We start from the raw sequence: 15612 nt of genomic DNA, 5'->3' as shown, positions 1-15612 counted from the left end.
CTTAAGTCCGGTGTCGGGCTTGCACCATCAGGATTTAGACCGGCGACATCGCGTCCGCCGGTTTTCTAACTACGTCCAATCCATAATGGACTGTATGGTGTTAATATATTGCCAACTGGATCTCAGGGAACATGTACAGATTATCAGAAATAAATTACATAAAGATGCGTAGATACAGATTCATTAGAGATAAATTACCTATAGAGGTGCAAATGCTTCCTCAATTATTAAGGTATGCATATACAGTATGTCTATTACACATACATCAATTCACTACGCAAGTGATTATAAAACATGGAGGCGGAGAGGTTGCCAGAAGTGGGGAATGAGTGAGGCTCTGTACTGTGGAAGAGTCATTACACCAAACCGGCTTCCACAGTTATACCCCTTTTCCACCTAAATTCCGGGTCTGACCCGAAGTTGGAACAAAGTTCCTATCCGGATCAGACCCGGAATTTTGCCGGCGCCGACTCGGGATATTCCCGAGACAGCGCCGCTCACACCACAGTCGGGTCTGCACAGACCCGGCTTTTGCGGAGTGAAAGTGGTCGCTTGGAGATGACGTCATCTCCAAGCGCCACTGAAGCCGGACCAATCGGCCGGCTAGCAGCGCACTCCAGGTCATCGTGACCCGGAGTGCGCTGTTCTCACAGCAGGGTTTCACGGGCTACGCGCGTGTTAAACCCTGCTAGTTACCTGGGTTGGATTGCCGGGTCACTCGACCCGGCGATCCAAACCTCTCCCCTTTTACACAAGGGAGCTGCCCCGCTTAACCCTTCAAAAACCCGGGTTTTAGCTCCGGTGTAAAAGGGGCATTAGTCTGGGCCAAAATTATACATTCCATGGCTCTGGCACCAGTTTGGTTACATAAACAGAATATGGGGATCTCATTAGCAGTAATTAGCAACTCTTTAACCCCTCCTCCTATAGTGCGATTACCCCGACACCTCTAGGTAGATTGGGGAGAAGAGGCATGTGGGGAGAGGAAGTACGGCAGCAGTGTGGCCAAATGGTGTGCATTTTAGTTTAATGTCTCACCAAGTAATGTGCTAATTATACTACTGTGCATCATGTGTGCCAATTGTCCCTGAAAGTCCAGAGAGAAGCTCCAGGTCATTTTTATCCCTGCAGATGTTTGTTGCCATCAGTGGTTGGGTTGTAAATTCTGACCATTACTAATGTCCTTATTATGGATGCTTGATGTAGCTGTAAGGATTTATTTGTGCAGTGCACGTGTTGTTATAGACTCAACAATAGAAACTGTATGAATAATAAAAAAAAAAAAAAAAGTAGCGCTGAAAAAGTTTTACAACCATAATATACAAAAGAACATAATTATCAGGAGCATACTATTGTTATACCCATTGCAAAACTTATAGAAGACACCGCCAATCAGCAGCTTAGGTGGTCTGATTAGCGGTGTCTGGTCTTGACCATAAAAGACAAAACTCCTGACTGGCTTACTGGCTAGTGACTAGCGGAGTCGTATCTAAAATCATTGCGCGGCTCAAGCTGTCTTTTTTTTTTTTTTGTTACTTCTATTGAATTACGCCAGATCAATCCAGGATCAAGAGTACCGGTATATATTTAGGTTCTGTCTGCCCTTTTTTTTTTTTTTTTTTTTTTTTTAAAAAGGTGGGCGACACTACTTTTTTTTACTTAATAAAGTAGCACAATAACTGGAATTTTATTAGAAGTTATCAATATTATTATATTTTAAATACTGCATTAATATATTACTAAACTATTAATTTAATAATATGTTTTCTAAAAGGTGCAATATATTTATTACAATCACCGTGGGAGGAGTAGCCCACGTGCCAATAATAGAAGGGGCCAGGTTTTGTTACTGGCATAAATTTCAAACTCAATGCTTATTATATCTGGTGATTTATATTCATTATACTAAAAAAAAAAAAAAATAATAATAATAAATAAAAAGTTGGAATGGTGACTTGCTGTGCCTCGATTTTGAAAAAGGTGGTTTTATGGTGAATTTCTGGCTAGTAATACAGATGGAAGTTTATAATTCACCAGAAAATCACTATTTTTAGGAAATCGCACCAGATCACATTTCCCCCAAAGACATAAGGAAGGAAAGTGAAACAAAGAAAAGCGCCTCCTTTCTCCCCTAACAAGGACGTTTAAGAAGGTTTGGAAGATCCATGGGTTTTAAATGGGTTTTTTTTTTTTTTTTTTTTTTTTTTTAGTGATAAGATATCTACCTTATCTTTGCCTTGCTCTCTCCTATTTCAAGTACAGAGGTTTCCCATTTCCTGGACATACAACATCTTGTGACCAAGAATATGTGATCAGTGAATTAAAAAGGAATACAAGTCAGAGATCACACCACGTTGGATGACTGCTATGTCTGTACAAAGGAACAGCATTGTATCATGGATATGTCCAGTGGTCAGATCATACACTATCTGGTGCATGGTAGAACTGTATTATATCCAGTGACCAAGTCACGATGGGAGATAAGTGTTCTATGGCTGTATGGTGCACTCTGAAAACCACTTTGCTATTGCTCAGCTGACACTGTATAATAAGTGTCTCTGTCTGAACGTGAAAAATGTTTTACATTTGATTTCCAAAGAGCTGAGAGAGAACACAACAGCTATATATTAGTATATACCCCATTATCTGATGACAAAGACTGTGTGAATCAGATAGAACCATTAGCTACAATTAGAATGACATCTCCCACCAACAAAACGTTTCGTAAACACGAACAGAGAATCCTTCGTATGACCTACATTAGCGCATAAGTCAATGTTGTTAAAACGGCGGCATTCAGAGGAACATACATAATATAATACTGATAAATGTATTTTATGTATAAAGGATTTAAAAAAAAGTAGCATACAGAATCTAAATTTGGAGACATAGAACAATATCGGTGACGCAGCAAAAACGGCGGCTTTAGAAGCCATTGGATTGTGTGTTTTACGCGTGCCAGAATATTGGCTATAAATACACAGCACCCGCTTTATTTAGTGTTGCGTCATTTCTAATAAGTGTCAGTACTGATGAACGAATAAACCTGTTAAGAGGGGTTTTCGCCTGTAGGTTCATTTATTGGTTTGTACAATTCCTCCTGCGACTTTTAAAAGACAAAACTTTTACTTTTTAACTCCTTCCTCAGATTACCAAGATGAGTTTATGCGCCTTTATTTATGTCAGATCTGCTGTTTGCTTTGCTTCAGATCCAAGGAGCAGCTCTGCGTAAAATCCCACAGCAGAGAGAATAAACACGCCTGCTTGATGAGACAAAGACATTGTAGTCACGTAGTAATACTCTGGAGGGCATGTACCAGATAATAAAGTCGTCTGAATGACAGGAAAAGTAAAAAAACAAAAAGTTATATATAATCTAAATACATAGATCTAAATTAGGTAATCACACACACGTTTGCTTAATAAATGCAGCAGTGGCACATGCACATTAATCACAATGTGAGTGGCACGCACCCCAGCTTCCATTCCGTGCGCCATGCACGCTAGGCGTGACATGAATGCGCACACTGGTCCGACGTGAGAGAAGAGGACCGGGAACTAGGGTGGTAAGTACAACGGGTCGGGAGGGGGCAAGGACGGGGACAGGGGCAGCTGCTGAGGTGCCCCAGCAGGTTTTGCACTGTACGTAGTACCATTTCCCTGACCACTTTTCTTTAATAAGACTTTGGTTGTGATCCACGCTTGCACACTGCCGTTCACTGTATTTAGTAGGGTCCAACCAGAGGACCGATGCTGCAGCTGTGAAGAAACCCGGCTGCTGATTGGATCAGCAAGAGACGCTTGTCAAATAAAAATGGCAATTTATCTTCTCTGGTGCATGTTTTTTTTTTTTTCCAGGATATAGGAGGCATATAAGAATAATTTAACGTATGCTGGTTAAATGGTGACCCCCAAAGTATACATTTGCTTTCATGTATTCTACAGTATAACATTTTCAGAATGGGCGGGAAAAAATTCTCAGGAGGCAGTCTGTATGTGAATGGTTTATATAATCATCCCCTTGATATACAGTGCTGTCTAATAGGATAATAAAGTAAATTAATATCTATATAATAAGTCACCTCCACGGGATCTGCTACCACTGCACCTGCGGGACAGACAACCGGGCGACCAGGAGCACTGTGCTGGGTACGGGGGTAAGTACAGTGGCTAGGTCTGAGGTGACTAAGCATATGCAGTGTCCATTTCATTTTATTATTAACGACAACCACCACAACATGGAGGTCCTGTGGGATAATGGGATTTGCCTTGTGGGTAAAGCCTCCTACACACTAGACGAGTTTTTTTTTGTACGATTTGGCCGACGCATCAAAACGACAAATTGTTCAAAACGTCAAGTCTGTACGCACTATGGCCCTGACGATGCGCACTCCCGCGCATAGTCAGCGGCATCCTCCTTCGACCCTACATGCAGTCTGACGGGGGAGGTGGTTAGCGAGGGCCATGCAGCTCCATCGCTGCCCGCATCAGCAAGTGTGTATGCATTTGCCGATGCCGGCTCCTGTCACTGCAGATGTCGGGCTGGGTACACATCGTCTTAAGGGGTGGGTTGTGAGAACTAACATAACATTTGAAAACTATTTCATATTGTTTGTGTCACACCGGATAGTGATACTTTGGGTTAAGCTGTGTTTTCACCTTCACTTTTTTTCCCCCATTTATGAACACGCTGTACTACCGATATACCTGCAGGGCGCCTTAGAGCAGGTTTCTGCTCAGACAGCTGTTAAATAGCTAAAATCAGCATTTAGGACCAGCTGAAATATAGGCAAAGGAACGGCTGCTCTTATTTCTCCTACAGCCGGCCGTCTCGCCAAGGGTTAACAGCCGCAGCAAAACGGATTGGGTACAGCGTTGCACTTTCCAGTCAGTGTTTCGCGCTGCTTTGCTGCCATTGTGGTATATGTTCTTGTGTGGCATCACCAGTTCCAGCAGGGTTATCTTGTATTTCTGCCATCAGAAAATGTTCAGTTTACAGCCAGACTGCTGTAATTTCTAACACAGGGTAGAAGAAAGGAGGTTTAATAGGTCAATAAAAAAAAATAAAAAAGTAGAATATATTATAGGGAATCACAGGGTCAAGTCATGCATGCAAGAAACAACTTGACATTTACATGGTCAACCATGTCCACTGAACACGGTGTGAATAACAATATAAATTAAGGCTAATCCATCAATCTCTTATGGCAGGTCACGGAGCAGCGTCAGACACTGCGAATCAGCAGAGAAACGTCTATTTATCTGGGGCTATGCGCCATGACAGGGTACGACATGAAGACAGCCTTAGTCTGTGTGCTCAGACACAGGCCCCTGCTTGTCTTACAGCGAGCGGGAGGCCGCAGCTCAGCTCTCACATGCTGTCCCCAGGGGCAGATTGGGGATAACAAACACACAGACTATTTTCTCCAGTCCAGGGAAAGAAACCAAAACCTTCATATTAAGTGCAAGAGATCGGGTGCTGTACGGATGCACACAAAGCAAGAGGGTGCAAGGAAAAGTGTACAGCGATTTATCATATATAAATCGGGAGACTGTGGTATCTAGTAGAGATAATCGTGCAAATCAAAGGGTTCGCAGATTAGTTTTACTGCAATGTCCACTGATTAAGAAACCTGCAGACTGGTTAATTCAGGACACCGCAATGAGACAGGCACTAGGACCTCTCTCCACCACAATACCTGCCCCTGACATACTAATATCTAGCAGATGCATTCACCACCTATTACTGTAAGCAAGGTTTCATTACTCTGCTGATACCTACAGATGTGTCTTCATACACCCAAGTCTCAATACGCCATGATGCGCGGGACGGCTAGCGCTTGTAAGCTGTACCGAGCGGTGTATCGTCCTTCTCACCTGCAATGGTGTCTTAGTTGCAATGCGAAGCGGCAATCCACTTCACGAGACTGTGCCGATTAATTTGATGTGCGACACTTGGAATGGTGACTTTATCCGGTGTGCAGGGCTCCCCACAATATGTATATGCGACAATTGTATATCTGTGTGCGACAGAGTTTTAATCTGTGTACGAAGCGCAAAGAAACTTGGCGTGGAAAGAAGTCGCTGCGGCTGCATGGTAGCGCTTTGTATACAGATTCAGACTCAGTCGCACACAGACAAGCGTTGCGTATCAAATGAATCATGGCCGTCTCATGGAGCGGTTTGTCGCACCGTGTTGCTTTTTCGGCCAAAAAAGTCGCACGGGCCCTGGTAGCGCTAACCCGGATATTTTGCCGCAATTGCAGCATTAGTGCATGAGGACACATCTGTGTATGGGGTAACAAAGTACTCATCTATATCAGTGTAGTATGTGCAGTTGTATACTGGCCAGAAACTGCCAGGCCATTCTCTTATTTATATTTGGCTAGTGGCCCAATGCAGATACATTTTGGGACTTAAGCTGGGTACAAGCTGGAGCTGCGCGGCCAATCGGACGATATTGCATTCGGTGCCGTGCAAGGTAAAGGACGACAGAACGAGGGATCGTTCCGTCTTTCATTACATTACGTTCTGTGTACCGCGGATATGATATTTTGGCCGCTATATCGTCTGGGTACACAGTCTAGTGTGTACCCAGCATAAAGCACCAGTTACAGACGGGCCCTCATACACCTATCCTTTTTGCGCTACATGGTGAGAGAGGTAGGTTCTAGGATTAGTAATGTCGCAAAAGAGTTGGTAAAATGTAACCTATGCAGAGAGTGCCAGGTAAATGACTGCTCCATAGGAGGCCTGTGCAAGTTACCATTCAGCCCTGGCATAAAACGTCAGACACAGTGGATTCCCCCCTGCCAATCTGAGGTGAGTTAGGGATCACATCTACGTCTGAAGCTGCGATGAGCCAGAGGGACAGCACCTTGAATAGGGGTTTTTTACAGTTATGGGGAAACCTTGCAAAAATTCCAGACCCACAACACATACTTAGCCATGGCTGGAACATATTACAAACTGGGTATGCAAGAAGTGGGGGACAAACAAAAGAATAAAGAGGTCTCGTCATTACCATAAACCCACTGAAGTTCTGATGCCTGATGTCAGTTGCGATCCGTACTGAATCAGACCCGAGCTACACTGTATGGTCTGTATGCAAACTGGCCAAAACAGGAGAATATACTTCTAGGTGGCGCTATCCATGTGGCGTGTCACTTACACGCTGAGCGTACTTCCTGTCACAGGGGTGTCCCTAGTTTTATATTTAAAAATGATGGGGGTTCTACGAATGTTGTTTATGCCGGAGAAGCAGAGTCCTGGTGAAAGGTCACATTCAGTACAAGCGTTAGTAATTGTGGAAGGAAGTGAAATCATAAATTCCAGACATTGTGTTATGGGAAATTCATAGACAAGCCCTCACTGTACAGTGTCATGTGTGAACAGCGAATGAACTCTACTGGGAAATCCTATTAAAGCGTCCAAAACAGTCCAGCCAGGAGCAATAAAAATAAAAAATTATTTTTCTTCATGGTTACAGATTTCAGATGCCCGCCAGCACACTCAGATGCTTGCCAGCACACTCAGATGCTCGCCAGCACACTCAGATGCTCGCCAACACACCCAGATGCCTTCTATGGATATGGGAACAGAAAGTGCCGCATTTACAGTAAAGTCCCACTGATCTAACTCTTTAAAGGGGATTCTCCAAATTAACAAGTCAAGCCCGAATTTGCAGAGAGCCTGTTTAATTAGGACAGCGTCTCATCACAGCCATTTCACAGGCTTCATTTTCTAGCAGTAAACCTGTAAAGAGTATATCACTTCCATCTGTGTGAGCTGCATACATAGCACAGCACCTGGCCCTTTTGTAGTGAGCCACGGAGCGAGAGAATTTCTCTCTCACCCCGGGGCATGCGCAGTGCGGCCGCTTCGCGTGCGCAGAGCCCACCATCGACCAGCTTGCGAGCGGGTCTGAATCAGGGCCTCTGACCGCTCTGTGGTCACGCAGCAAGCTCCGACACCGTTGTCATAACCAGTATTCACTTTCGCAGCAATTTGTGCTACAGAAGCTCTTTTGTGAGATGGGACCAGACGGACTAGCTTTCGCTCCCTACGCCCATCAACGAGCCAATGACTGTTCACTTGCTGCTTAATATATCCCACCCCTCGACAGGTGCCATTGTAACGACATAATCAATGTTATCCACTTCACCTGTCAGTGGTTTTAATGTTATTGCTAATAGGTGTAAAAAAAATATAATATATATAGTGTGTGTGTATATATATATATTTATATAACATATACACAGCTAGACAAGTAAACAAACATTGTGCATTAGTGAATAAACTATTAGTATTTCAACTTTATGAATCTAGACTGACTGAGGTGAAAATTATAACTGTCCAATCTCCTTGTACTTTGCCCAGAACAAGCTCACTTTAGAAGTCTCTCTGTGTGTATAGTAGGAGCCAGGCATGTAAGATATCATGCTTGGGCAGCACTTTGGACCTTTGGTTTGATTCCAACCAAGCTTCTATCTGTGTGGCGTTGGCACAGACTTCCTCTGTAAGCTCCAGTCTCCCAACAGCAGATGAACTGATCGGTGTATAAAGTGACCGTGGTGTGTATGTGAAAGCGCGGCTGCGCTGGCGAGATTACATTGTTCGCCTGACTTGGGCAATAGCTGACGTACCTGAACAGCACTACGAAATATACTGCCACTATATACATAATGGATAATTAACTCTTAAAGTAAATATTGCATGAGTGGCTTGCCAGCTGTTGTAGAACTACAACTTCCAGCATGCTTTACCCATTGCCTGAAACACAACATGTTGATCACCAGTGTGGAGAAAAACTGACTTCCAAAGAGACTCAGCATTTTTACAGTAAAAGAACATTCAAAACCGGCAAAGGGGAAAAAATAATCTATATATAATGCTATATTACAGTCTGTATATTCATCTAAACTAGTGCTGAGCAACAAGGGTCATAAGAGTATGTTAAACCACCTTTTTATAGAAAAATTATCATAAACTATACGTACAAGTGTCAGGTCCACTTCCTAATGGTATCAGCAATTCCCACATAGAACACAGATAATAGTGTGGCAATGCAGTTTCCATACTCACCAGTCGTCCTGACCAGGAGAAGCACCAGCAAGGACGCCCATCCTTGTAGACACTGCTCGGCCAGTCCCATGACAAACGTGCCTGTCAGAGAACGAATAGTCAGAAAATAGCCCAAATTAAAATCTCAAAGAAGAAAGCTGTAATATACAAATAATGTGTTCTATTAAATCTCATCCAAACTTCAAAGAAATATTCCTCTATGCTGGAGAGGAGGATTGCCTTACTCATTCTCAACTGTTAACACAACTCTTATTAAAGAGCAAATCAATCAGAAGTTGCTCGCCGCATGTTGCCGAGTGCTGATTTTCTGCAAAGCTGGCCTCACTTCCTTAGACACAGACTTTAAATTGTGACAATTACACACGCCCCTTCCTTAGACACACACTTCATCTGGTTTTACATAACATATCACTGAATGGCTTGTTGTGAGATCAATATCATGGCTCCCAGTCAGGTGAGGGAGAAAAGATGTACGTCAGTATAAGAGATGTATTCATCACTGTTACATAAATAAATACTTCCAACGTGTAGTGCTAAAATAAGTAACTTAATTGTCTTTTAGTTTGGCTGCACTTTAAGTATCATTATGTAGAATTTAAGAGCTAGTCAATCAAACCAAGAGCTATTTCAGCACTCGAGGAGCTGTAAGGAGACCTGTACGGAGCTATGGAGACGACCCTAAAAAGCTAAGACACCTGGAACGATGTTTAATTGGCTCCTTGAGTTTTTCCAAACCTGCCGCTAATAGTGTAGCACAGCAGGACTACTGCAAGTTTTATAGAAGGCGGATAGTGATGAAAAGAGAATACTTTTGTTTAGTTTAAAAGTTAAAAGGAGAACTCCAGAGAAAACTTTACCTATAAAATAATTGCATTGATACAATAAATATAGGGAAAATAAGCAATTTTTGTTAGTACTTGCGGCACTTTCATGAGTTTCTTTTACTGCTGCCGCCACAGAAGCCAAACTCGCTGACACCACCTTAGTACAGGCAGAAGGGACATGGGCCCTGATTCAGAGCCGGACGCTCTGACAGAGCGCTCGCTCTGAATCAGGGCCGTCCCTCTTACATTTTGAAGTAGCCTCCTGGCCGCTCGCATAGCTGTGGGTGGCCACCCACAGCTATAGTGAGCTGCCAAAATGATGGTCGCGATGGTCAAGACCATCGGGCTTGCGACGAGACCCTTGTGGTAGAGTCTCGTCTTCCGCAAGCCCTGGAGTGCTTTTGGCTCTATCAGAGCCAAAAGCATTCCCACTGACATCACTAGTGATGTCAGTGGGGCCGGCCCCAGACGGTAGGCGTTCCCATGGGAACGCCTCCGTCTGGGCAGCCACGCCCCCGGCACGCCCACCAAAGAGGGCATGCTGTCAATCACCATTGACAGCACGCCCCCTTTGGTGTGAGACCCATAACGACGGCTTGGCGCAACATCGTCCCGCTTGCAAGCGGGTCTGAATCAGGCCCATGGATCGAGAAACGGGTTATATAAACCTCAGTGTATAGTATTATACTACTATATTAGGTTATCACATAAGCACATAATACCAGGGCAAGGACAGCAGGGCCAGGACTTTGGAGACGTGAGTGACCGGATCCATAATATCACTGCTAGGAAGTTCTGTGTTTTACCGTTATTTCCGATGTGGCTAGTACTCCAGATGGGCAATAGTGATTTAAATGCAATGAAACAACTACATTAATTGAATAAGATTCATGTTATTCCACCTGCACATGGCATCTGTTCTTTTGTTCAATTTAAACCTACCTCCCTTACTAGCACTTTATTGGGTGTACTTCCCCTGGGACCACCACCGTTTGCTCTATTCAACAGGATTCCAGCATGTGCTATTATCCTGGTTCTCTGCTGATCAACTGCGCCAATGATGTTTGTGTGCCAAAGCAGGACTGTGAACCGGCTGGAAATGATAGCCGATTCCTGATAAGCCAGAGCCCTCACATAGGTGTCATTACTGCAGCTGACCAGAAGAGGTGCCAGATGACAACAACCTGTTATGAGAAGGTAGTGGGTCATGAAGCGGGTGACTGCCCCAAAAACACTTTTTGAAGGAATTATGCAAAATAAATAAAAGAAAATAAAATTTAACTGTGCTCCCCAAATTCTGTACATCACGCAAAGCCAGAAATAATCTGAGCAGGAGAACCGCCAGCCTTTGGCTGCTGTCACAGTCCCTCCCCAAGAACTGTACATACAAGTTGAAGCTTACAAGGTAAGGAGCTTGAAAATGCAGGTACAAGAAAATATTTAAAGTATCCGTCTCATAATTCCACTTTAATTTTTGGGTAATTAGCTTTCAAAGTGCAAAACTCCTGCAGCGGTCACAGAATTTCACTAACAAAATCCAGAACTAACCAAGTGAAACTGGCAGATGTGAAGATCATTGCTGCAAAATGAATGTGACTCTATAGAATGGCAGAACGAGTGGAATAAACACATTTTTGCCGGTCATCAGTGGGTGGTGAAAAGAGGTTGTATGCAGGATATAGGACTTCCAGGAACAAGGACTACAGAGCATTTGGAGGATGAAAGAACTATGAAAGTTTGGTATCAGTTGGGTTTTATATAGCAGGACAGAGGTTCCCAAAATCAGCCATTACAGTCCAGGTTTAAAGAATATCCATGCTTGAGTCCAGATAGTTAAATCAATTTGACTGAGGTACTAATAAAGTTGCAGTACCTGTGCATGGATATCAATAAAACGTGGACTGTATTGGCAGAGTTTTGGGAACCTCTGAAGCAGGTTATCATCTGTAGATCATTGGTTCTCAGCCCTCAAGTTTCCCAACAGGACATGTATTGAGGATTTCTGTCTGTGGAAGCAGGTGGGATAATTACTGACCCAGCAACATAGATTAACTCACCCATGCAAGTTTAAAGAAATCCACAAAACATGAGTGGTACTACAGGACTGGAGGTGAAAGCCACTGACTAGATTTACATAAAAGTATGACTGGGAAAGGGCACACAGTGGATTGAAAATCGGTCTAGTCCACAGGTTCTCAAACTCGGTCCTCGGGACCCCAAACAGTGCATGTTTTCCAGGTTTCCTCACAGAATCACAATGGAAATAATTAGCTCCACCTGTGAATCTTTTAAAATGAGTCATGGAGAAATTAATACACCTGTGCACCTGCTAGGTGACCTGAAATAAGTGAACTGTGGGGCCTGATTCAGCAAAGATCGCAACTGTGATTACGCACGCAATCGGACAATTGTTGCTTTCTGCGCATGCATCAGTGTGCACAAACCAGGGACTGCGATCGCAATGACTACGCAGACACATCGCAGAGTGATTGACAGGAAATGCCATTTGGGGGTGGTGGTCATCGAAATGCAGGCATGCCAGTGCATTTGAACGCTGTTGCCAGGGCATGCATACATTAGGCACTGCAATGCCATATGCAGCTTGAGTACCCGGTGCGTGCGATTAAGTTAGCAATTCCTGAGAAAGGTCAGAGCTTGTGCAAGTGTGCGTGAGGCTGCAATGGTACTCCATGTTACCGATGGTATCGCAGTCTTGCTAAACATTACGGATATGTGGAAGGTAAGGTGGGGGTCCTTATGTGTGCTGCGACGGCATAGAGATTGCAATGGATTAACATATCGTCGCAGTCAGACTGCGTGCGTAATTGCAGCCACAATCCGTAGTGAACCAGGCCCTGTGTGGGGTCCTGAGAACAGAGTTTGAGAACCACTGGTCTAATCGCTATATTCAAAACTAGACTGCAAGGGTAAAATTCTGTTTAGCAGAAGATCATCAGTTGAAGGTAATTGCAATAATGAATGTGGGACATCGTTTTATCAAAGACAGGACATCACAGTCGGGGTGCAGTAGGTATTACGTCCGGCGATTCAAATCCCGACAGCGGCAGACCGGCAAGGGTGAAAATCCAGATCGTCCCTAAGGTAAATATCGCTAACCTAATCCCCCCCCCTAACCCTCCTTTAGGGGTGCCTAACCCTAACCTCCCCCCCAAGTGCCTAACCCTAAACCCCCCCTTCCTCGCCGCTTAAACCCAAGTCCCCCAGGGTTGGTGCCTAACCCTAACCTCACCCCGAGGGTGCCTAACCCTTCCCCTAGCCTAACCTCACCCCGGGGTGCCTAACCCTGTCCCCCCCCGGGGGAGCCCTACACCTAGATAACAGGAGATTTGGAAGAGAGTAGTCCTTTATACCCCTTTTACATCAAAATCCCCGGGTCTGACCCAGGATTTGGAACACGTTTCCAACCCGGATCAGACCCGGGCAACCCCCTTTTACACTGCGGCGCAGACCCGGGCTACGCTCGAGTCGGCACCATTCACACCTGACCCGGCTGCCCGGCGAAGGTGACCAGCACTTTGGGCCCTCTCCCTCCGCGACCTACTTACCTTATCCTGCAGCGGTCCGGAGGCAGGGAGAGCAGGTGGGATGCGCTGCTTCGTGCCGCTCGGGCAGGCACTGCTTGCAGTGGCCGCTTGGAGATGATGTCATCTCCAAGCGCCACTGAAGCCGGCCAATCAGGCGGCATGCGGCGCGACCCAGGTCATCGTGAGTCGGGCCACGCCGTTTACATTGCAGGGTGACACGGGAACAACCCGCGCTCAACCCTGCAATGGAGCAGGGTCGGGTTGATCCGTTCACACCGGCTAAATTCCCGGGATTATGCGCGCTCACGTACATCAACCCGGGATATTTCAGTCGGTATAAAAGGGGTATTCGTTATAAGGGCACCATACATCTGCCGGCTGTTTTACAGATTCCCCGATCCGACTGGAACCGCAGTTTCGGTCGGTTTGGGGAATTGATTGATGATCGACAATCCGTTGGGAAAGCTGTGAAATTCGTGATGTTAAAAATCCCCGATTTGCTGATCACGAACACGTCTGGATGTAACAGGAAGGTGGGTAGCCAGACACGGGTGTGTCGCGGTGAGCGATTGCGTCTTGTTCAGATGGAGCCTCTCCACCTCCAAAGGGCTGGTGCAATCTCTGATGGTGCGACCGATGTGCTTCTTAATACGCACAGCGGCAGATTAGCGCAGCAGCCGGTGGGCGTCTCAGTAAGAAAACCCATGCGGTATGGAATTAGCAGAAAAACACAGTCACGCTGCGGCAACAACATGCAGTCGTGTCTGTAATAATGCACACCTCTGAATCGGGACCTCAGTGTGGTCTCTGTAAAATGTTGGGGACGGAAGCCTGACTGAGAAGGATACAATAGGGGCTGTGGGGAAAGGCAGCGTCTGAGGCAAGTGTAGGCAAGTCTCCCAAGCATCTGATAGAAGAGAGATGGGACAGTAATCTGAGAATGCATGCCATTTGCAGAATAGCATAACTACATGCGTGAATAATGATGGGAAAATGGAGAGATCTCAGCAGATACAAAATGTTCTATAATAAGTGCTATTAGATTGAACAAGAATAGAAGCATTGTGAGACTACTGTATATATTACAAATACGACTACAAGAAGGTCTAACCATGTACACATGACTCTCTCTAGATAAAAGAAAATTGCTAAATATAGATTAGCATCACTGGGCACTTAATAAGCATTACATACAGAATGAGATATATGATTACCATTCATTGGACATCCCCACTGAGCACATAAGGTTGTTATTCACTAACTGACATCACTAAAGCTGGATACATACTAGACAATTTTTTTAAACGATTTGTCGTTTTCAACAGATCAGAAAGACAAATCATTCAAATCGTCCAGTGTGAACGCACTATGCGCGCTCCCACGCCGTTAGTCGTATCTTCAGATCTGCCGTACATGCTGCCCCATCTGAGGATATTGTCAACGATATTCTGCAAATCAGGCAGTGTGTACGCACCACAGGACGAGCAGGCGATAGGTTAACATTATATAGTTAACAATGAAACCACCGAACGATGCACAATAACACGTTTGGAAGATTGCACAGTGTGTATGTACTAGATCGATTGTCCGGGAGTTCAAGAGAAACCGGGACGACCATTGCATCGCTTGCACATCATCTAATGTGAACCCAGCTTTTGAATATCATTTACAGTCACTGAGCACACTATATTGTCATATACAGGGTTGCATCACTGGTTATATCATCATACACAGAGTGGCATCACCAGGCACATACCGTAGTGATGATTTATAGGGTGGAATTAATGGAACAGATGATCAGAAGGAACCTGTGTAGCAGTGAGGAATAAAAGGGATCTGTATAATAGTGGGAGACAGTAGGGAACAATAGGGGGTTTGAGTACCAGTGAGGAACAATAGAGATTTGTGCAGTATTGGGGCACAGTGGGGAACAATACAGATCCGAGTAGCTTTGAAGAGCAGTGGGGAACAATAGGGATCTGTGTAGCAGAGGGACACAGTGGGGGACAACAGGGATCAGTGGTGCACAGCAGAGGACAGCGGGGAACAATAGGGATTGGTGTACCAGCAAAGCCCAATAGGGATCTAAATAGCAGTGGGGAACAATAGGGATCTGTGTAGCAGTGGAACACAGTGGGGAACTATAGGGATCTGTGTAG

At 44.8% G+C, this 15612-nt stretch overlaps 1 protein-coding gene across 1 annotated transcript in view; it reads right to left on the bottom strand.

The window, feature by feature from the left end:
* The window catches only part of LRP12 (LDL receptor related protein 12), a 51206-nt gene that overhangs the window by 34966 nt on the left and 628 nt on the right, over positions 1-15612 (bottom strand). Inside the window, exon 2 of the mRNA XM_088442588.1 lies at positions 9085-9165. Within this exon, the coding sequence (XP_088298714.1) occupies positions 9085-9154 (70 nt within the window). The 5' untranslated portion in view covers positions 9155-9165. The remainder of the gene's footprint in view (positions 1-9084; positions 9166-15612) is intronic.

This window comes from Taudactylus pleione, unplaced genomic scaffold, assembly GCF_031769625.1.
Source record: "Taudactylus pleione unplaced genomic scaffold, aTauple2 ptg000314l, whole genome shotgun sequence".
Taxonomy (NCBI): domain Eukaryota; kingdom Metazoa; phylum Chordata; class Amphibia; order Anura; family Myobatrachidae; genus Taudactylus; species Taudactylus pleione.
The sequence above is the reverse complement of the archived record's forward strand: the minus strand, read 5'-3'. Positions and strand labels throughout refer to the sequence as shown.